At 42.6% G+C, this 23,095-nt stretch overlaps 1 protein-coding gene across 3 annotated transcripts in view; it reads right to left on the reverse strand.

The window, feature by feature from the left end:
- atp11c (ATPase phospholipid transporting 11C (ATP11C blood group)) overlaps positions 1-23,095 on the reverse strand; it is a 132,259-nt gene that overhangs the window by 45,288 nt on the left and 63,876 nt on the right. For all 3 annotated transcript variants that reach the window (XM_080187804.1, XM_080187802.1, XM_080187803.1), the window contains exons 12-19: positions 22,859-23,056; positions 22,225-22,398; positions 14,398-14,555; positions 13,313-13,384; positions 10,483-10,556; positions 10,171-10,274; positions 8,523-8,704; positions 5,057-5,323 (exon numbers count right to left, since the gene is read on the reverse strand). In XM_080187804.1, coding sequence (XP_080043930.1) covers positions 5,057-5,323; positions 8,523-8,704; positions 10,171-10,274; positions 10,483-10,556; positions 13,313-13,384; positions 14,398-14,555; positions 22,225-22,398; positions 22,859-23,056 — 1,229 coding nt within the window. The remainder of the gene's footprint in view (positions 1-5,056; positions 5,324-8,522; positions 8,705-10,170; positions 10,275-10,482; positions 10,557-13,312; positions 13,385-14,397; positions 14,556-22,224; positions 22,399-22,858; positions 23,057-23,095) is intronic.

Genomic DNA, 23,095 nt, shown 5'->3' on the forward strand with positions numbered 1-23,095 from the left:
TCCTCATAGAACTCCAGTAAATTTGTCAGACACGACTTCCCTTTAACGAAACCATGCTGCGTCTGCTCTATCAAGCAGTTCCCCTCAATCTAAAACTTGGCCAAAGAAGACAGAGTTTAAGGGGTCAGTAAAACTGACAGAAAAGGGTAGCAAGGCAGAGGAAATTCTAGGGTTTTGGACCCAGGTAACTGAACACTGGTGGGTTGATGCACTAGTTACAGAGCTGTGAAGAACATTTCATAGAATCATAGAACCCTACAGTACAGAAAGAGGCCCTTCAGCCCATCGAGTCTGCACCGACCACAATCCCACCCAGGCCCTACCCCCATATCCCTACATATTATACTCACTAATCCCTCTAACCTACGCATCCCAGGACACTAACAGGCAATTTCTTAGCATGGCCAATCAACCTAACCCGCACATCTTTGGATTGTGGGAGAAACTGGAGCACCCGGAGGAAACCCACGCAGACACAAGGAGAATGTGCAAACTCCACACAGTGATCCAAGCCGGGAATTGAATCCAGGACCGTGGAGCTATGAAGCAGCAGTGCTAACCACAGTGCTACCGTGTCGCCCAAGTGATCACCAGGTGATCAATTTTGCTGAAAATATAGGCTTGACAGGCAAAATTCAGATTTTGGAAGGGCCAACTTCATGGGGTGAGACACTGGTGATGGCAAATTGATCAAAATAGTTATCAGCTGAACAGAGGCAGGGATATAAAAATGTGTTTGGCCTAACAAGAGTATGCACCTGTAGGGACAAGAGTTCTATTTATCAAATAAAAGGGCTACAATAGGAGCAACAACAGAAAACAAAATAAGAAAGTGCAAAGCATAAACCAGAAGAGATGTTAAAATAGCAAACAAAGACAGAAGAAAGTGGTATGGGTCTCAATGAACTTGGAATGAAGAGCAAAAAGATAAAAAAGCTTTCGAATAGAAAAAAAACAGTAGTTAAACATAATAATCGACCTTTTCAAACGCAAAGAACAAAGAACAACCCAGCATGGGAAACAGGCCCTTTGGCCCAACAAGCCCGCGCCGCCATTTCAACAAAGCATTTTCCTACACTTACCCTGCCCCGTGTGTATGTAAATGGTACCCCTACTGTAGCCAGATTGAGGGGAGAATAGTGTAGGGTCAATTTAGTACACCAATCAGCCTAAGAGCACATCTTTGGGGTGTGGGAGGAAACTGGAGCACCCGGAGGAAACCCATGCAACCACAGGGAGAATGCGCAAACTCCCACAGACACAGGCCCAAATCCATGTATCTGCACAGCTAGCAGTGATAGTCACTGAGCTGTTGTGGTGCCCGTCTGCTGGTCCAGGATTAAGCACACACAATGACACGAAGTACTAGGCCACTCTCGAAACCTCAAGAGCAGCCCATGCACGACCCACCGTGTGCATGCCCCTCGTTTGACAACAAGGTGGACCGACACCTGTGGATTAAAAGAGACAAAACATTAACATGAATTACATTTCCAGTGTCGTCCCGAGGCTCTGACCCTTTTTAATACCGCCTACTATAACCCTCCATCCCTGTTTCGCTCATGTGTCTATCTAAAGTAAACCTTAAACAAGTCCAATGTGCCTGCCTCCACCACCTCACTTGGTAGCGCGTTCCATACCCCCACGACCCTCTGCGTGAAAAACCTCCCTCTAGTATCCAAATTATACTTCTCCCCCCTCACCCTTAGAACGTGATCTCTCATAATAGTTGTCCCCAATCTAGGGAAAAGCCTACCACTGTTGACTCTATCTATTCCCTTCATTATTTTATACACCTCTATCAGATCCCCCCTTAATCTCTGTCTTTCTAAGGCGAAGAGCCCCAGTTTTTCCAATCTTTCCTCTAACTCAGTCCTTCCATGCCAGGCAACATCCTGGTAAACCTCCTCTGCACTCTCTCCAGGGCCTCCACATCCTTCCGGTAGTAAGGTGACCAGAACTGGACGCAGTACTCCAAATGCGTTCTAACCAACGTTCTGTACAACTGAAGCATTAGACGACGGCTCTTATACTCTATACCCCTTCCTATAAAGGCTAGCATTCCGTAAGCTTTCTTCACAACCTTCTCTACCTGTGTCGACACCTTCAGAGACTTGTGCACCTGCACTCCCAGGCCCCTCTGTATTTCTATACTTTTAATTGGTCTACCTTTTATCATGTACCTCCTCCCTGCATTATTCCTTCCAAAATGCATCACCTCACATTTGTCAGGATTAAATTCCATCTGCCATCTATCTGCCCAATATACCAACCTATCTATATCCTGCTGTGTCACCTGACAATCTTCCTCAGTATCCACCAATCCTGCCATCTTGGTGTCATCTGCAAACTTGCTGATGACACCACGTACGCCCTCTTCCAAGTCATTTACATATATTACAAAGAGGAGAGGTCCCAGTACGGAGCCCTGCGGCACACCACTGGTGACTGACCTCCAGCCAGAAAAGGACCCTTCCACTACTACTCTGTCTCCTATTCCCAGCCAGTTTTCAATCCATCTAGCTACCTGTCCTTGTATCCCATATGCCTTAACTTTTTCTACCAGCCTACCATGAGGGACTTTGTCAAACGCCTTACTGAAATCCATCTAGATGACATCAACGGCTCACCCATGGCCAACCGTTTTTGTCACCTCCTCAAAAAATTCTACCAGATTTGTAAGGCAAGATCTCCCCTGAACAAAGCCATGTTGCGTATCCCTAATCAGATCGCAACGCTCCAAATGCTTATACATCCCATCCCTAAGAATTTTTTTCCAATAATTTTCCTATCACCGATGTCAAACTCACTGGTCTATAATTACCAGGGTTATCCCTACTACCCTTTTTAAACAGCGGTACCACATTAGCTACCCTCCAGTCCTCTGAGACCTCACCTGTGTCCAAGGAAGAGACAAAGATTTGTGTCAGAGGCCCAGCAATTTCATCTTTCACCTCCCTAAGCAGCCTGGGATAAATACCATCAGTCCCCGGAGCTTTATCCCATTTTTATGCTACCTAAAAACCCTAGCACTTCCTCCCTCGTAATGGATATTTCCTTCCACTGATCTACAGCTCCCTCCAAGACATTACATGACACCAAACCCCTCTCCTTTGTGAATATTCATTTAGGATCTTCCCCATTCCCTCAGACTCAATGCACAGCTCCCCTCCTTTGTCCCTAAGAGGACCAATTTTCCCTCTAACCACTCTCTTGCTCCTAATATAAGAGTAAAATGCCTTTGGATTTTCCTTAATCCTATCAGCCAAAGCCATTTCATGCCCTCTTTTCACCCTTCTAACTCCCCTTTTAAGCTCCCTCCTGCTCTCTCTATATTCCTCCAGCGCACTCTCCGTTCCCAGTTGTTTCGACCTAACATACGCCTCCCTCTTCTTCCTGACCAAGTCTTCGATACCCCCTGTCATCCACAGATGAAAGCAAGATTGCAAATTAAAATAAAGCAATAACAGACTTGTTTTATAATTATTTTGGTCACAGGACAGGAAGAGGATACTACATCCAATATTCCAGGCAACTAATACTTAATAAAAAGACTGGAACTAATTAAAAAAATGATGTAAACAGTGGCATTGTACTGGGACTGCTGGCCTGGACTTTACACTCCAGTCTCCAAAGTGGGATTTGAAGTGAATCTTCTGACTTGGATGCAGGTGTTACTTGCTGAGTCACAATTATTTAGAAAGTATTAATGTAGATTTGTAAAAGGGTGGTCATGTCTAGTTTTTTTTGGTGAATGGAAGTAATATACACGGAAATGTCTATGGATATAGTTCAGACAGATTTTCTGAAGGAATTTAGTATGATTGTAAATAAGACATTAGCCAAACTTAATGGAACTGTAAAAAAATTATCTTGTTAGGGGATAGAAGACATGAAAATATGAATAATGGAAATTAATTTCAATTGATAGTAACTGCTACTGACAAAGCTGTTCTGGGGCTTCAACTATTCATTAGTGGCATAATTTCTGCAGAGTGGCAAATCAGAGTTGGATTGCCACCTCACTCCCAGTTAGTTAGCTGTAAAACAAGCCACATCTTTCTCACCAGATCTAACTCAGGCTGGGTGAGTTCAGCATAAAGCAGTGGGCTCCTGTGGCCTTGTTTCAAGCGCAACATCAGAGGCAAGGACAACATGCTCCCTTTTCACAGCAGTAGCTGTCATACAGCAGGTAAGTTTAAAAGGTCCAGCCAGGGAGAAGGCAAATGCACAGGATAAATAGGCAGGATTGCAGAGGACTCAGTAGGTACTATGGTTACCCAAAGTTAAAGTAATCCAGGAGATCAAGGGTAATGCTCAGGGGACTGGGATTCAAATCCCACCATAAGTGGTGAAATCCTAATTCAAAAAGTCTGGAATTAAAAGTCTAATGATGACCATAAGACCACTGTCAATTGCCATAAAGTTTCTTCATCAAAGTCAAAAGGAGCTTGTGACTAAATTGGAAGAGCTGTCACACAGGTTAGTCAAGGAACAGCCTGACAGTTATATCTCATGGCCAATAAAGGCTGCTGAGCTAGTGTTGCTCACAACCCATGTTTTAAAAATAATCAGGAGAAATTACACAAACTAGGATTTTCATACAGTAGATAGAAAGAGAAAGTTTTCGCTCTGGTGAGGGAGTCTAGGACAAGGGGATATCAGCTTAAAATCAGAACTGGACCAACAACTAGTTAGAAATATTTCTTTACATAAGGCAGGTTAGAAATTTGGAACATTTTCCTACAAATAGTGGTAGACGTTAGCTCAATTAACAATTTTAAATCCAACAGCAGTATATTTTAATTCATGGAGCCAAGCAGGTCGATGAAATTTCAATACACGTTAAACTATAATCTCACAAAATGGTACAGTAAGAAGTCTCACAACACCAGGTTAAAGTCCAACAGGTTTATTGGTAGCACAAGCTTTCAGAGTGCTGCTCCTTCAGGTGATGGTGTTGAGAGACTTCTTACTGTGCCCATCCCAGTCCAACAGTGGCATTTCCACATCACAAAATGATTGAATATGCTTGAAGCATGGAGCAAAGACATACCTGAACAGACTTAAAGAAGAGCATTTATTATCTTGAACAACCACTTTGTATAGTTCCAGCAATAGCTCATGCACTTTTGCCTCATTTCTTGCTTTGAACTCTTGAATGTTCTTTGTTGTCAGCTCCAAAAGTTTCATATTGGTGTGGAAAAGTCTGCAGGCAAAACACGTGGCCATTGCTGTTTCCATCTTGTCTCCTGTGAGCACCCAAACACTCATGCCTGCAGAGTGCAAGGCTTCAACTGTTTCTGCAGCCTGATCTTGCAGCCTTTTCAGAGGGGAAAAATAAGGCGATGCAACAGGAATACAACTTAAAAAGTGAAAATTAAGAAGGCATCAAACAGTAATATTTGGCAGTTCACCCTGCATCAAAACATTTATCTCAAAATTACTGACACAATGCTTAAAATATACTTCTGTGGCTGGTTTTCTAAATCAGCTGCGACCCAGAGCAAACAGACAATTTAAGCACAGTGAAAACACCAAACAGGTCAGGCAGCACTTGCAGACAGGGGGAGATGGAGTTATGTTTCAGGTTTTTGACCTTTCATTAGAATTTACTGGCAAACTAACATCTACCTGAAACCTTAACGCTCCTTTTTTCTCACTAGAGATGCTGCCTGGCCTTGAATGTCTCCAGTATTGTTGGTTTTTGTTTTAAAATCTCCAAGCATCTACAGCATTTTCCCTCTTCTTTTGAAAATTTCAGGAATAAGGATGTGGGCAGCCAGCAAGTTGTCATTGATTGACCCAGAAAGCACAAATGACTGTTTTAGGGGAGAAAATTTGCTCCCTGACTTTATATCTATTATCGTGTCCAAGTTGATTACTTCCTCCGAGGTCATTATTGACACCCGATACCTCATCAGACATCCTGACTCAAACTTTTTGATTGTCATTAGGGATGTTAAATCAATTCCTGATTCAGCAAAGAAAAGTGGATATCGAGAGTCGGAACACTTTGAATGGCCAGATCCTAAAAATGGGCCCCAGTATCTTGCACAAAATAAGCATCTGACTGGAGATGCTTATGCTGCTGATTTTTGCTTTCAATGCAAAAATGGAACTGCACAGCAAGTGGAAATTTGGAAACTTGTGACCAAGAAGCTGCATTTCATGCAGACAACATTTTTTTAAACTAATATTCTCATTCTAGTTAGCAAGTTATTTATATATTTTTATGCAATTTAGAAAGTTAAATAATAGAAATACAATGCCTTTGCCAGACAATTCAGAGAAAGAAGCCTTCATAGAAACCGAACAGTGCAGAAGGAGACGATTCAGCCATCAAATCTCCACTGACAACAATCCCACCCCAGGTCCTATCCCCAGAACCTCACAGATTTGCCCCGCTAATCCCTTTAACCTACGTATCCCGGGACACTATGAGCAATTTAGCGTGGCTAATCAACCTAACCCACACATTTTTGGATTGTGGGAGGAAACTGGAGCACCTGGAGGAATGCCATGCAGACATGGGGAGAACATGCAAACTCCATACAGTCACCCACCCAGGTCCCCGGAGCTGTGAGACAGCAGTGCCAACGACTGTACCACCAAAATTCTGGCCAGAAAATGACGGACTTTGTTTGCAATCAAAGACTAAGAATTCCTGTGGTCTGTACCACTAACATTTACAGCACTACTGCAAAATCTAATGGCAACAAGTTATTCTGACTAACTATTTTGCTTGATGAACACTTATCCCTGCCAGGAGACTGTTCATTCATGTGGCTGCTGCAAGTGCCAAAAGTTTTGATAGTGTAATTCACATTTACTGTCATCCCAGTCACTTCCTAAAAGCTGCTACTCCAAGTAGAATAGAGATTCAGAAACAACCAGCATCTATTAACAGAAAGGAGAGGTCAAGATATTTCATGCATGTCTTCTTTAAAAAGGAACACAACCATCCCAAACCTGGCTTTATTCTGTAGACTGCTGACTGACCTGGTTCAATTGCAGAGCTCACTTTTTATTTCTACTTCAGCAAGTGACAGTGCACTTGGCATATGAAAGTCAGTGCCAGCTGGGAGAAGATTCCACAGCAAGACCATATGTGGCAAGTTAGCTATCTTTCAAAATGGCAACTCTCAACCAGAATGTATTAAGTACAGTCTTAAATGATACTTGCAATATGTGAAATCTGACCTGACTGCAAACTCTTGCAAGTGGGATCATTAATCTTGTAAAGGACTGATATTATGCCAATGTCTATCAGAATAGCCCCCAGCCCCTCATCAAATCATCTGGTTTCCATGGTTTTGCTAAATCTACTCTAAGCAGAGAGTCAATGTTACAAATACATTAAAATATATCATAAGAATATAAGAACATAAGAAATAGGAGCAGGAGTAGGCCATCTAGCCCCTCGAGCCTGCCCCGCCATTCAATAAGATCATGGCTGATCTGTTGTGGCTCAGTTCCACTTTCCCGCCCTCTCCCCATAACCCTTAATCCCCTCTCTTATCAAGAACCCATCAACCCGCTTCTTAAAAATATTTAGCGAGGCAGCCTCCACCACTTCAACAGGCAGAGAATTCCAGAGATTCACCACCCTTTGAGTGAAGAAGTTCCTCCTCAACTCCATTCTAAACCGCCTCCCCTTTATCTTGAGGCTGTGCCCCCTAGTCCTACTGTCTTTTTTGAGCGGGAAGAGTCTCTCCACCTCTATCCTATCCATCCCATTCATCATCTTATACGTCTCAATGAGATCTCCCCTCATTCTTCTAAACTCTAACGAGTACAAGCCTAGTTTATTCAGCCTCTCCTCATAGTTCAATCCCCTCAACTCCGGTATCAGCCTAGTAAACCTCCTCTGCACTCCCTCCAGGGCCAAAATATCCTTGCGCAGGTGCGGCGCCCAAAACTGCACACAGTACTCCAGCTGCGGCCTCACCAATGCCCTATACAGCTGCAGCAAGACCTCCCTACTTTTATATTCAATCCCCCTCGCTATGAATTGCAAAGATGAGATTCAAAATAAAGTGGGCAATTGTAAGGTATGAAAATATCAAACCACTTGTCTGACTTGATCTTTCATTGATCGTTCAGTCAGAATTTTGCTTATTTTTTTAAAATTGTAATCTAATCTTAGAAGGGGTAACATTTGACACAGGTCCACAGGAGGATTTATAAGAATTAGGCATGCTACCAAACTGTAACAAAAATTCTACTGTTAAAAATCACAATTGCATATACTGACATCACTCATACGTGGTGACCTGGCAATGCAAGATGCTGATCTTGCTACTGGAGGAAATGAAAAAACCAGAGGAAGTTACAGTTCTTCTACTAAAGCTGTATCAAGAGGAAACAGATAAAAGTCATCATCACATCACTAACTTGTATCCCTCAGTTGATGGGTTGTACTGATGGAACATTGTGCGATCCAGCAAAACCCACCTAATGACACGTAGGTTGCTTATCCAAGATACTGTACCTCAATCTGAGCGCTAATATAGACTTACTTGTCTTCGACAGCTGTTGCACCAATTAAATGTAAATCGATTTCAATATCATCATAAGCTTCTGCTAACTTTTTCTCTCTGTCCTTTAGGGCCATTTTGGCTTCATGAAGCCGTGCACTGATCTGGTCATATTCATCCAGAGTGAGCTCTTTGTAAGCAATACAGAGTGTCCTCAAACCATCCTAGACATATGGAATATCAGCATAAAACAGAGAATAATTTTTCTTTCCTTTATTTTACTCAATTCCCAAAACATTACCTCATTGAATATTAAAATACCGACATCTCTCAAATTAGAATCTTGGCCAGTTTAAGTAAGGTAGGTAAACTGAAAAAGAGAGTAGTGTATTTATATTACTGCTAGCACAAGCAAGGCTATTACGTTATTAATAACTTTCAGTGAAAGTTGTGAACTGAACAGTGATTTCACATTTTTTTTATTCTAAAATACATAGGGACTGTTCTCCCAAAAAATTTCTAAGTGTCAAATTTGCATAAAAACTGGAGTAAATCATGCTTTTTTTTTCAGCAGGAGTTTCAAAATGAAACTTCCACACTCTGCACTGCAGAATGCACTAATGTAAACTCTGTTGAAAATCTATGGGCAGGGCCTATTCCCACTGGGGAGGCTGGCAACGTAGTGCTGAGCGGGCCACTGAGTATGCGCCAAACTGGCCGCGTGCAGTAGCCCCGCACCGCTGGCCTGCCAATCGCTGGCCAGCCCCACGTCCCCACATCGCTGGCCATGGACCCCCAGATGCATCTGTGCTAGCCTCGACAGCACCACCCCTCCCCCAAGCTATTGAAAGTATTAGATTAGTCGCTCTTGCCAGTTCTGCCCCCACAGCTTTGCAGTTTTTTTCCCTTTAATCATTCATCCAATTCTCTTAGGGTATTACTTGCTTTTTCAAATTAAGCTTTCTCCAAATGCAAAGAGAAAATTTAAATCATGGGAGGGGAAAAAAGGTAACAGCCAGCAATATTTTCAAAATAACCTTCAGCTGGAACCAATGTGATCCTCCTTCAATAATGAAAACAGAAAATGCTGGAAAAACTCAGCAGATCTGGCAGCATCTGTGGGCAGAGAAAAAGAGAGTTAATATTTTGAGGTCCGAAGAATCACAAACTCAAAACGTTAGCTCCACAGACATAGTCAGACCTGGTAAGCTTTTCCAACATTTACTGTTCTCATTTCAGATTTCCAGCCTCCGTGATATTGTTTTGATCTTCTCTACAAGCTGGCGTATTGTGGTTCCATGCAAGATTGGAAAGACTTTGGAAGCCTGAACATGGTCCCCTCTAATTTTATTTTTGCCTGTTTTATGAAAATGATATTGCTATTTAGAGTATGTTCCCCCAAAGAAGTTTGATAAACATGAGATTGAAAGGAAGTGACATTCTTCAAGGTTATGCCTGAAGTTTTTTTTAAATAAAGGGGTGGCAGGATAAAAAGAGAAGTTAATACATCACAGAAATGAACCTCATTTGAAAAGTCCCTCGAGAGAACCTGTAACACCACTATTTGCCCCCATTGTATGTCCTGCCACCCATGGCAAAAAACATGGACTTGAACAAATTCCATACCATTAAGTCCAAAGCTCCCTCAGGTTGTCATTTAAATGGACTACATAAACACATATGACTTTACCACAGCACTGCGTTCCACGTGCAATTTTATTTCCTCCTGTTTTCCAGCTTTCACTTTTGGAAAAATTGAAGAGTCTGCTCCTTTACAATAGAGGAAAATCTTTCCTGTTATAAAATAAACAAAATTATGGGGGGAGGGAATGTTAGAAAAACAGATAAAAGCTAACTTATAATATTTTGTAAAAATAAAATATTTTGACTGAGGTTAGTGTGACAAAGCTACAAATGCATCTATTCCCACCTCCCCCCACATTTGAAATTTTGTACCAAATTCTTATTCTTTTCCCATTTTCCTTAGTGAAATGCAAACTACCTGAACTCTCTCTCACTATTACACTCATACGTCGACGAACAGGGTCAAAGCTGAGAATCTGTAGGAGTTCATACCTGCAATCAAACAGAACACGTCTATTAGTTTTAAAGTTATGCAAAGTATGACATGCAAACTCATTCAATCTACAGGAAAATTCCAAACCATTAAATCAAATTGCAGATTAAATTTACTGTTAGTTCACTTTTATTCTCCAACTCAGAATGAAGAAATGCAATTACTGTGCTTTTGCCAGTTCTTTGGAACAGCTATCCAATTAGTTCCATACCCCTACAATTGTTCCCCCCCCCCCCCACCACTGTTGCTGAGATGGTCACTCTCCCTTTTTGTGCAGTGGAGTTTAATACTTGCAATCCTCCAGTTCTCAGTCACCATTACCATATTTGGTGAGGATTGAAATAATTTCTTGCGGTCTTGGGCAGAGCAGGAGCCATATCAGGCTATAATACAACCAGAAAGAATGCTTTCCATGGTGCATCTGCAAATGTTGGTGCGAGTCGTAGCTGACATGCCAAATTTCCCTGGTTTTCTGAGAAAGTAGAGACATTGGTGAGCTGTCTTAACTATAGTGTCAGCATAGGAGGACCAAGACAGGTTGATCTGATCATTTAAAAACTTGAAGCTCTCAACCACTTCTACTTCGCCCTGATTGGTGTAGATAGGGATATGTCCTTCACTACATCTCCTGCAATCGATGGCTATCTCCTTCGTTTTGCTGACATTGAGGGAAGATTATTATCATCCCACCAGTTCACCAGATTCTCTATCTCATTCCTGTGCTCTGTATCCTCATTGTTTGAGATCTGTCCCACTATGGTGGTGTCATCAGCAAACTTGAAAATCAAGTTGGAGGGGAAATTGGCCACAGTGACAGGTGGATAAGTGATACAGCAAGGGGCTGAGAACACAGCTTTGAGGGGCATCAATGTTGAAGCTCATCATGGTGGAGGTGTTGGCTGCCTAGTCTTACTGATTGCAGTCTGTGGGTTAGGAAGTCTAGGATTCATTAGCAGAGGGAGGAGCTGAGCCTTGGGCCACAGAGTTTAGAGATGGGTTTTGTAGGAATAATGGTGTTGAAGGTTGAGCTGTAGTCGATAAATTGGAGTCTGACATGGATGTCTTTGTCATCTAGGTGCTCCAGGCTTGAATGAACGGAGCCTGTTTCAACTTATAACATATTGGTCAGTGGTAAATGGTCAGTGGATAGACATATGGAGAACATTGGAATAGTTTAGGTTAGAGGGTCATTAGATTCGTTCCACTGGTCGGCGCAACATCAAGGGCCAAAGGGCCTGTACTGTGCTGTAATGTTCTATATTAATCCCCCAGACCATTTGGTACATTTAAATTGATGTCCTCAAAATAAAAAGGATACTATCTGCGTATTCTGTCCCACAGATTACTCAACAAAGTTTGTTATGTATTTTCTTCTGCTTATAATTCTCACTGACTGCTAAAATGCAACAGAATCTTGAAGTTCAGTATAAATGAGCCTCTCAGTTACAAATAGAAAATATCTGTAGATACAAACTTCAAAAATGCTATTGCTAACAATTAAGATGACAAAGACCCAGCAATGAACCTGCTGAAAAGGTATGTTCAAGACTCCATACAGATATAAAGCATGGAATTTCAGAACCCCACACAATCTGCACTGCCTTTTACTTGCATGCATTTCAAGATTTTAACACTAATCTCTCTGATGGCTGGTAGCACAAAGGATGGTAGTTGCAATGGTTGGAGGTCAATTGTTTCATTGACAGGACTTCACTGCAGGAGTTCCTCAGGGAAGTGTCTGAGGCTCAACCGTCTTCAGCTATTCCATTAACAACTTCCCTATCATTAGGTCAGAAATGGGGATGCTTGTTGAAGATTAAACAATATTCAACACCCTATGTGACTCCTCAGAAACTGAAGCAAACCCGTCTATAAACGCAGCAAAACCTGGACAATATCCAGACCTGACCTTATGAAGTGGCAAATAACATTTGTGCCACACAATTTCCAGGCAATAACCATCTCCAACAAAAGAGGATCTAATCATCATCTCAGGATCTTCAATGGTACCACCCTCATCACTTCAACCCCCTCTTATTAACATTCTGTAGGGGAAAGGGGGCTACCAATGGCTAGAAGCCATATTATCTATATAAATATTGGGGCTACAAGAGCAGGACAGAAGCTTGGAATCCCGTGACAAGTAACTCACCACCTGACTCTCCAAAGCCCGTCCACCACCTACAAGGCACAAATCAGGAGATGTGGTGGAATACTCTCCACTTGCCCGGATGAGTGCAGCTCCAACAATATTGAAGCAGCTCAACACCATCAGGACAAAGCAGCCCACTTGATCAGCACCTCATCCATGAGCACTCACTCCCTACGTCAACAATCCAGCATACCATGTACAAGATGCAGTTCAGGAACTCAGACAGCACCTTCCAAACTCAGAACCGCTACCACCCAAAAGAACTAGGGCAGCAGACACATAGGAACCCCACCACCTGGAAATAGCTTTCCAAGCCACTTATCAGCCAGACTTAGAACTATAATCGCTTTTCTTTCACTGTCGCAGAGCCCAAATCATGGAACACTCCCTGAAACGGCATTATGGGTATATTTACACCTCAGGGCCTGCTGCAGATGACCACCATCTCAAGAGCAATTAGGCAAGACAATAAATTTAGGCCTAGCCATAAATACCCACGTCTCACGAATGAATAAAAAGTGAGTGAATTATATAGTTTCCAACAAAATACAACATTGTGATTAGCAGCATCAAGAAAAGGAAATAAAAAGTAGCATATCTTACATCTCAATTTCTGAGTCTCTGTTTTGTATTTTCATCCAGTTATTCTCCATTCCTTGAAAGGTGAAGCCCAACCTGACAGGGAAAGTAAACAAAGTGTTTAACATCCAACTCTAACACTGATTTACTGTGCAGAATAGAGTGAAAAGTTAAGCAGAAACATTTAAAAAGCTAGGCTGTCAGATACCAAAAACGTTAAGATGCTAAAATACATGTTTGTTGTGAACACTAACTAAAACAGAAGTAACACACTAACTACTCTGCTACACCACAGTGCGATAATTGGTGCACAAAACAAAGCCCAAAGTAGAATAGTTTACGTTGTCTATTCCAATAATTCCTGACAGAAAGTAAACTAGACGCTTTGTAAACAATGAATTCTTGAACTAGGTAGGTGTGCGCTGAATGTAGGAACAGCATGATGCAACAGATTGGGAGTTGAGGCATCAACTCAGTACTTATGATGTCAAAATGCAGGAACAAAGCTTCCAATCCAAAAATAAAGAACAAAGAAAATTATAGCACAGGGGCTGACCCTTTGGCCCTCCAAATGTGCACTGACCATGCTGCCCGACTGAACTAAAGCCCCTTCTGGGGACCGTATCCCTCTATTTCCATCTTCTTCATGTATTTGTCTAGATGCCCCTAAAATGTCACTATTGTATTTGCTTCCGCTACCTTCCCCGGCAGAAAGCCACAGACTGAGTCAATGCCACAAAAAGTAACACCAGCTGTTCTTCTGTTTTTTTTGCATTACATAAAAGCAAATATTGAAAATGCTGCAAATGCAAAGACATGCAAGGAAAAGGAACAATGATGAAGTAATTCCATCTGCATTTTCAATGCAGTCAAAATAGTGTTCCAGCAGCAGTTACTATTAGAAAAATATTGATATTAAATCAGGTTTAATTCACATTCTAATTTCACATACCAAACTCAAACTTTATTTTCCCACATGAAAAACATAGGTGCATCAGCATTTCTTAAATTTTGTTATGGTCCATGTATAACAGAGATATCTGCACCTTGAATAAAATGGCAGGTATTATACCACAATGCACTCATTTTTAGAACAATTAGATTCTTACTTTTTAGCACCTTGTACCAAAGCAACTTCATCTGGAGAAGATGAGATGTATGTACACTGGTGCCCTTGCTGTTTTACTAAGCCATCCACTTTGTCCTCTTCTTTTACTTGAACAGTGTGGCATAAACACAAAGCACGAAGAAACAGCTCCTCTTTTTCCTGAAAGCACAACAAAAATTGCACCCAAAAGTGAAATTTTAAATAATGCGCAAGCATGTAAAATAAAAACTGTCAGTTTGGAAATAATTTTAAATAGTTGCATGAATGCCCATTACACAATCAACGTCAAACAAACCTAAAAGTTTGTTCTCACCTCCATTCAGTCTGCAAGTGAAGCATTGAGCTTCTGCTGCTCGCCGTATTAATTTTTTTATCCCATTCTCAGTCATTACCTCACTATATTGTACCAATGAACAAAGAACAGTACAGCACAGGAACAGGCCCTTTAGATCACCAAGTCAGTGCCGACACAGATGCCTCCTCAATCTAATTTTTTCTTGCCTCTACGTGGTTCATATCCCTCTTCCCTGCCTATTTATGTATCTATCCAGATGCTTCTTGAAAATTGTTACAGAATGTGCTTCCACCACCTCCTCTGGCAGCACGGTCCAGGCATTTCACACCCTGTGTGAAAAACTTGCCCCTTACATCTCTTTTCAGCTTTCCCCCTCTCACTTTTGACCTATGCCACCAAGTAATCAGCCCTTTGACTCTGGGAAAAAGACAGATTATCCACTCTACCCAAACCTGTTCAATCTTGTAAACCTCTATCAGGTACCACTTGATCCTCCAAGGCTCCAATGAAAACAATCCAAGTTCGTTCAATCTTTATAGTCCGTAGCCTCCGAACCAGATAACATCCAAGTAAATCTCTTCTGTACTTTTTCCAATGCATCAATATCCTTCTGGTAGTGTGGCAACCAAAAAAATTGTACACAATATCCAAATGCAGCCTAACCAGAGTCTGAACAGCTGCAACATGATTTTCCAATTTCTAGACTCAACGCTCCGGGTGATGAAGGCCAGCATGCCATATGCCTTCTTGACCACCTTATCTACCCAAGTTGCCACCTTCAGGGAACTGTGTATCAGCATGTCTGGATCCCTCTGTACCCTAATATCACCCACGACCTGTCCTGGCTGGTACCCCCATTGCCAACACTATAGTTTAGAAAGCCTACCAACGCCTCTACTTTCTCAGAAAACTAACAAAATTTGGCACGTCAACTACAACTCTCACCAACTTTTACAGATGCGCCATAGAAAGCATTCTTTCTGGTTGTATTACAGTTTGGCACGGCTTCTGCTCTGCCCAAGACCGCAAGAAACTACAAAAGGTCATGAATGCAGCCTAATCCATCACGCAAACCAGCTTCCCATCCATTGACTCTGTCTACACTTCCCACTGCCTCGGCAAAGCAGCCAGCATAATTAAGGACCCCAGGCACCCTGGACATTCTCTCTTCCACTTTCTTCCATTAGGAAGGAGATACAAAAGTCTGAGGTTACGTACCAACCGACTCGAGAACAGCTTCTTCCCTGTCGCTGTCAGATTTTGAATGAACCCACCTCGTATTATTGTGATCTTTCTGTACATCCTAGCTATGATTATATTCTGCACTCTCTCATTTCCTTCTCAATGAATGGTATGCTTTGTCTGTATAGCACATAAGAAACAATACTTTTCACTGTATAGGTGGCAATAATAAATCGAATCAAACCTCCTCCCTTTTTATCTCTCATGTCCCAGAATGTCAACATCCTCCTTTATACACTTACTATCCATCACATCCTTCTCCTTTGTGAATACTGATGGAAAATACTAGTTAAGGATGTCATCTACCTCATCTAGCTCCACACACAAATTCCCTCCACTGTCCTCAAGTGGACCTACTCTTTCCTTCACTACCCTTTTTCTCCTTATATATGCATAAAAAGCCTTGGAATTCTCCTTATCCCTGCCTGCCAAGGACATCCCACATCTCCTTTAGCCCTAAGTCCCTGTTTAAGCTCTTTCCTGCTTTCTTTGTATTCAAGAGCCTTATCTGTTTTGAATTCCCCAAAATTTATGTATGTTTCCTCCTTTTTCACTTAAGCTAACAATCTATTTTGTCATCCACGGTTCCTCAATCTTGCCATCTTTATCTTCATTTTTTAATTTCACTTGTCCTGAATTGTTAACAACTGATTTTTAAAGGACTCCTACAGATCATATGTGAATTTATCCTCAAACAGCCACCCCCAGCTTATTTTTCCTAGTTCCTGCCTGTAACTATTGTAGTTAGCCTTACCCCAGTTTAGTACTTTCACTCTGGGACAACTTCTATCCTTTTCTACAAGAATCTTGACACTTATAGAATTGTTATCACTCTTTACTAGTGGGGTGCCCCAGGGGTCGGTGCTGGGGCCTCAGCTATTTACCATTTATATAGATGATCTGGAGGAGGGAACCGAGTGCAGGGTGTCGAAATTTGCTGATGACACCAAGATTGGGGGAAAGGCAAATTGTGCGGAGGGTGTGGAGAGTCTGCAGAAGGATCTAGATAGGCTGGGCGAATGGGCCAGGAAATGGCAAATGGAATTTAATGTTGGCAAGTGTGAGGTGGTCCACTTTGGTAGGAAGAATGGTAGGAAGGACTATTACTTACGGGGCGAAAAACTGCAGCAGGCGACGGTGCAGAGGGACCTCGGGGTCCTTGTGCATGAGTCGCAAAAACCCAGCTTGCAGGTGCAGCAGGTGGTCAGGAAGGCGAATGGGATGCTGGCCTTCATAGCGAGGGGGATTGAATATAAAAGTAGGGAGGTCTTGCTGCAGCTGTATAGGGCATTGGTGAGGCCGCAGCTGGAGTACTGTGTGCAGTTTTGGGCGCCGCACCTGCGCAAGGATATTTTGGCCCTGGAAGGAGTGCAGAGGAGGTTTACTAGGCTGATACCGGAGTTGAGGGGATTGAACTATGAAGAGAGGCTGAATAAACTAGGCTTGTACTCGTTAGAGTTTAGAAGAATGAGGGGAGATCTCATTGAGACGTATAAGATGATGAATGGGATGGATAGGATAGAGGTGGAGAGACTCTTCCCGCTCAAAAAAGACAGTAGGACTAGGGGGCACAGCCTCAAGATAAAGGGGAGGCGGTTTAGAACGGAGTTGAGGAGGAACTTCTTCACTCAAAGGGTGGTGAATCTCTGGAATTCTCTGCCCGTTGAAGTGGTGGAGGCTGCCTCGCTAAATATTTTTAAGAAGCGGGTTGATGGGTTCTTGATAAGAGAGGGGATTAAGGGTTATGGGGAGAGGGCGGGAAAGTGGAACTGAGCCACAACAGATCAGCCATGATCTTATTGAATGGCGGGGCAGGCTCGAAGGGCTAGATGGCCTACTCCTGCTCCTATTTCTTATGTTCTTATGTTCTCAAAATGGTCCCCCACTGAGATGTCAAACACCTGTCGGGACTCGTTTCCCAGAACCAGGTCTAAGATAGCTCCTTCCCGAGTTGGACTATCTGCCTACTGCCTCAAGCAGCACTCTCAATGAACAAACCCTGCCCCGTTTAAACTCCAGGCATGAAAGGAACCCCTGTCTAATGTTGGGGGAAGTTAAAATTGCCCATCACAACAATCCGATTGTTTATACATCTTCCTTGCGGCACAAGGCTTACAATCGGAAAGATTTGGATAACTAAAAGTCACATTAATTTCTTATGCAGCAATCTGAGATTATCTGGAATGTGCTGCCTGAAAGAATGAAGGGATTAGATCGCAAAGCTTGTTTCAAATGGAAATTGAATAAATATTTCAAGAGAGAAAAAAAGGGGCTATGAGGGGTTAACTAACTGGATAGCTCTTTCAAAATGCTAGTACAGATATGATGATCTGAATGCATCTTTCTGTACTGCATCCTTCAAAAAAAGATATTCTTTTTTGTTCCTTTGTCACATTCATGACATACTTGTTTCCTTATCACGTTCACTTTATTGTGAACCTTTATCACTTATTTCATTTAGTAACTCCTGCTTTCGACTGCATCACAAGCTGCTCCCTATTGTTCTTTCATTGCCCACATTTCCCTGACTTTCTGTTCTTCAGAAGCTCAGAGCAGGTTCAAGGGGTTGAATGGCTTACTCCTTGTTCACATGTTATTCTTTATCAGAAACATCTTTCAGTTCTAAGGTCACGGATCTGAAACATCAAAATGTGGCCTGACCAGTTAAACATTTCCAGCATTTTGTTTTCACTTCACTTTCAAAATTAGCTTCCCTACAAAAGGCTTTATTTATAAGAACATAAGAACATAAGAAATAGGAGCAGGAGTAGGCCATCTGGCCCTTCGAGCCTGCCCCGCCATTCAATAAGATCATGGCTGATCTGTCGTGGCTCAGTTCCACTTTCCCGCCCTCTCCCCATAACCCTTAATCCCCTCTCTTATCAAAAACCCATCAACCCGCTTCTTAAAAATATTTAGCGAGGCAGCCTCCACCACTTCAACGGGCAGAGAATTCCAGAGATTCACCACCCTTTGAGTGAAGAAGTTCCTCCTCAACTCCGTTCTGAACCGCCCCCCCTTTATCTTGAGGCTGTGCCCCCTAGTCCTACTGTCTTTTTTGAGCGGGAAGAGTCTTTCCACCTCTATCCTATCCATCCCATTCATCATCTTATACGTCTCAATGAGATCTCCCCTCATTCTTCTAAACTCTAACGAGTACAAGCCTAGTTTATTCAGCCTCTCCTCATAGCTCAACCCCCTCAACTCCGGTATCAGCCTAGTAAACCTCCTCTGCACTCCCTCCAAGGCCAAAATATCCTTGCGCAGGTGCGGCGCCCAAAACTGCACACAGTACTCCAGTTGCGGCCTCACCAATGCCCTATACAGCTGCAGCAAGACCTCCCTACTTTTATATTCAATCCCCCTCGCTATGAAGGCCAGCATCCCATTCGCCTTCCTGACCACCTGCTGCACCTGCAGGCTGGGTTTTTGCGACTCATGCACAAGGACCCCGAGGTCCCTCTGCACCGTCGCCTGCTGCAGTTTTTCGCCCCGTAAGTAATAGTCCTTCCTACCATTCTTCCTACCAAAGTGGACCACCTCACACTTGCCAACATTAAATTCCATTTGCCATTTCCTGGCCCATTCGCCCAGCCTATCTAGATCCTTCTGCAGACTCTCCACACCCTCCGCACAATTTGCCTTTCCCCCAATCTTGGTGTCATCAGCAAATTTCGACACCCTACACTCGGTTCCCTCCTCCAGATCATCTATATAAATGGTAAATAGCTGAGGCCCCAGCACCGACCCCTGGGGCACCCCACTAGTCACCATTTTTGTTCTTTTCTAGTAATTCATGTGTTTTCTAGGCCAACCCTGTTCCAAGCAGGAGATAAACAGCATGCACAATAGTCAACAATACAACTGTCTAAGCTGGCTCTTGAATCAACTTGAAATTTAAATAAAAACAGATGGCTGAAAAGAATCACTCTATACAAACAAGCAGCATTTTATTCCTGGGAAAGGCTTTGAAATGTTAAAAACTGATAGATCATTTATACTGATTAAAACGGTTAACAAGAGACAGAGAGAAGAACAAAATGGTGCATTAACAGAATTATCTTTCTCCTCCTACCTTCCCGCTACAGAGGACAAACATTGCTTTATCACCTGCAGATACTGAGACAGTAAAATCTCAGCAGAATTGGATAGGTATCTGAAAATGTAATAAGCAATGCAGACTCAGTGGGCCAAATAGCCTTCTTCTGCACTATAGAGTTCTATGATTCTATAAGGAATGGGCAGAGAAATGGAATTGGGTATAATAGGTAGCTTCAGTTGCCAGCCTGCAGTAGCAAAGGTACAATACCTCAAGTTACCTCCATGGTGCCTCTTCAATGATACCATAATCATTTTCAATTTCTGTGCAAAAACATTCCATTTAAACTTGATTAATCTTAATTGTGCAGGTTTGAAATTCTGGTTAACAAGGAAAATAATTTTAGACATAATGAAAAATCCCAAGGTGCTTCAGGGAAACATCAAGTAGTATGACACTGAATCAGCAAGATATTGGGCAGATTTCAATTTGCGTGACAGGGTTCTGGTTCACTGGTCGGAGGGTGGGATCCTTTCACTGCTTCTCACTGAGGGGCCCGACACTATACAAATCTAATCAGGTACTTAACGTGGATAGCAGGGGCCTTACACGCTGGAAATTTCCATTCCAGTAGCTGCCGGTTAGTCAAATAAATCGGTTGGACTAAATCCTGTTGTCAGACTTTTTACTGTGGTTAGTCAAAGGTCAGCAGCACTCCATTAGTGGCAGAAATGTCTACTGTCAATGATGCACTGAAGCTTTCACAAGGATCATTATATCTATGAAACAAGGGCAAGGATGGAAATAAAGGGGAGGGTTTGGCTTTCAGCACCACCACCCCCCACTAACCCTGTCCTTCCATCAGGCGCTGAATACCTGAGAACAAAAGATTATCACCTCCAGCTCCTCACTGCAGGAGGTCACAGGCAAACACAACATTGTTGTGAGTCCAGTTAAATCTCTGTGCAACGAACAGATTTCAGCAGGTGCAGGAACAATGCGCATATGGTTCACTGAGGATAACGGACACCAGCAGGCAAGATTCCCGCATCAGATTCTTCACAGCTTGCACCAACTGTGGAACAACTTCCCACCTCCAGTACAGGACAGGCAGCCTCCATGTGTTGTCCCTGGCGCTCTACCTCTACCACCGCCACCAACAACATCAACCCCCCACCCCACCCCGATTCCTGTCTGGCCCGGCAGCCTCCATAAGGTCCCACCCATTTGATCAAATAATAAAGAACTGGGTCAGAAGTAGGTTTCGAGAAGGACTGAAGGTGGGAAGCCAAGCAGAAGCCACTTTGGCAGAAATAATAGTATTATTATTTAAAAGGCGAAAAGCTGCAGCATGCTACGGTGCAGAGGGACCTGGGGGGTCCTTGTGCACGAGTTGCAAAAACCCAGTCTGCAGGTGCAGCAGATGATCAAGAAGGTGAATGGAATGTTGGCCTTTATAGCAAGGGGGATAGAATATAAAAGTAGGGTGGTCTTGCTGCAACTGTACAGGGTACTGGTGAGGCCGCAGCTGGAGTACTGTGTGCAGTTTTGGTCGCCGCACTTGTGCAAGGATATTTTGGCCTTGGAGGGAGTGCAGAGGAGGTTCACCAGGCTGATACCGGAGATGAGGGGGTTGGACTATGAAGAGGGGCTAAATAGACTGGGTCTGTACTCAGAGTTTAGAAGGATGAGGGAGGATATTATAGAGACGTATAAGATAATGAAGGGGATGGATAGGGTAGAAGTAGAGAGAGATTCTTCCCGCTTAGAAAGGATAGCAGGACTAGAGGGCATAGCCTCAAGATAAGGGGGGGGGCGCGATTTAGATCAGAGTTGAAGAGGAACTTCTTCACTCAGAGTGGTGAATCTCTGGAATTCTCTGCCCGTTGAAGTGGTGGAGGCTACCTCGCTAAATATATTTAAATCACGGGTAGATGGATTTCTGATAGACAGGGGAGAAAGTGGGAAAGTGGAACCGATCCACTTCAGATCAGCCATGATCTTATTGAATGGCGGGGCAGGCTCGAAGGGCTAGATGACCTACTCCTGCTCCTATTTCTTATGTTCTTAAAGGCAGAGAGAGGTAGAAAGGGTAATCTGGAGATGGAGGCTGAAAAAACTGACGTCACGACCACTGATGCTACAGCAATGAAAATTGGGTTACGCACAGAAATCTCAGAGTTGTGGTGGAGAAGAAGTTGCAAATGAAAATTATATTTAGAATAAGGAAAAGGCAGCTGAGATTTTGTTACCTTTCCAGCCATCCCACAGACTCTACTATGCAGACCATCGTTTGAAGAGATGCCATCCACAACACACAAATCAATGCCTACGTTTTTATACTTGAATCCATCAATGCAACATTCAATAAATTCCATGTTGTTCTCAGTCAGGGTCCCAGTTTTATCAGTGAAAACATACTGGATCTGCAAGCAGAAGAGTGGGAATTTAAAGGGAATAAAAGCACATTTAAAATCTCTGCAGGTCAATACACAAAGGTAGAAAGCATGAAATGTTCCATACTATAGAAGGTTCAAATGTAAACTGGATATAGTTCAAACAGTAAAATTTGATTTTGGAAATGATTAGCAACTGAAGATCAATCAAAGCAAAATTTAGCAGTGATAGTTAGATAAGGCAAGAATATCTTTGAAATGTTAAGTTAATCAGCAAAGTGAGTTCTGTTCAAGGCAAACTCTCACAGGGGATACAATTATTCATTCTCAAACTGTGACAATTATGTGAAATTGCAGTTGCATCTTATCCTGCTAAAATTAGGGTAGTTGTGTAGGGATATTATTCACTCATACAGAATATAAAAACGATTAATTCACATGAAGGAAAGTTCTTACGTTGTCACAACAGACTATGTATTCTGGTACAGACCTGCCCCAGTTCCTCGTTGAGATCAGATGTGTTTACTAGTGCTCCTTCACCCAAATGGTCATCATACATGTCCTTGTCCCATGTAATAAAGTAAGAACCCAAGAATTTCTGCATCTCCACAGTTACGTACATAGAGACTGGAATAATGAAGTTGAAGAGCACCATGTAGGACAGGAAATCAGTGAACATCTTCACAAGCTGTAAAAAAAAAGCTTGTTCGCTAAATGTCCAGAAACA

Source organism: Carcharhinus amblyrhynchos, chromosome 4, assembly GCF_965287045.1.
Source record: "Carcharhinus amblyrhynchos chromosome 4, sCarAmb.v2.hapA, whole genome shotgun sequence".
NCBI classification, from domain to species: Eukaryota; Metazoa; Chordata; class Chondrichthyes; order Carcharhiniformes; family Carcharhinidae; genus Carcharhinus; species Carcharhinus amblyrhynchos.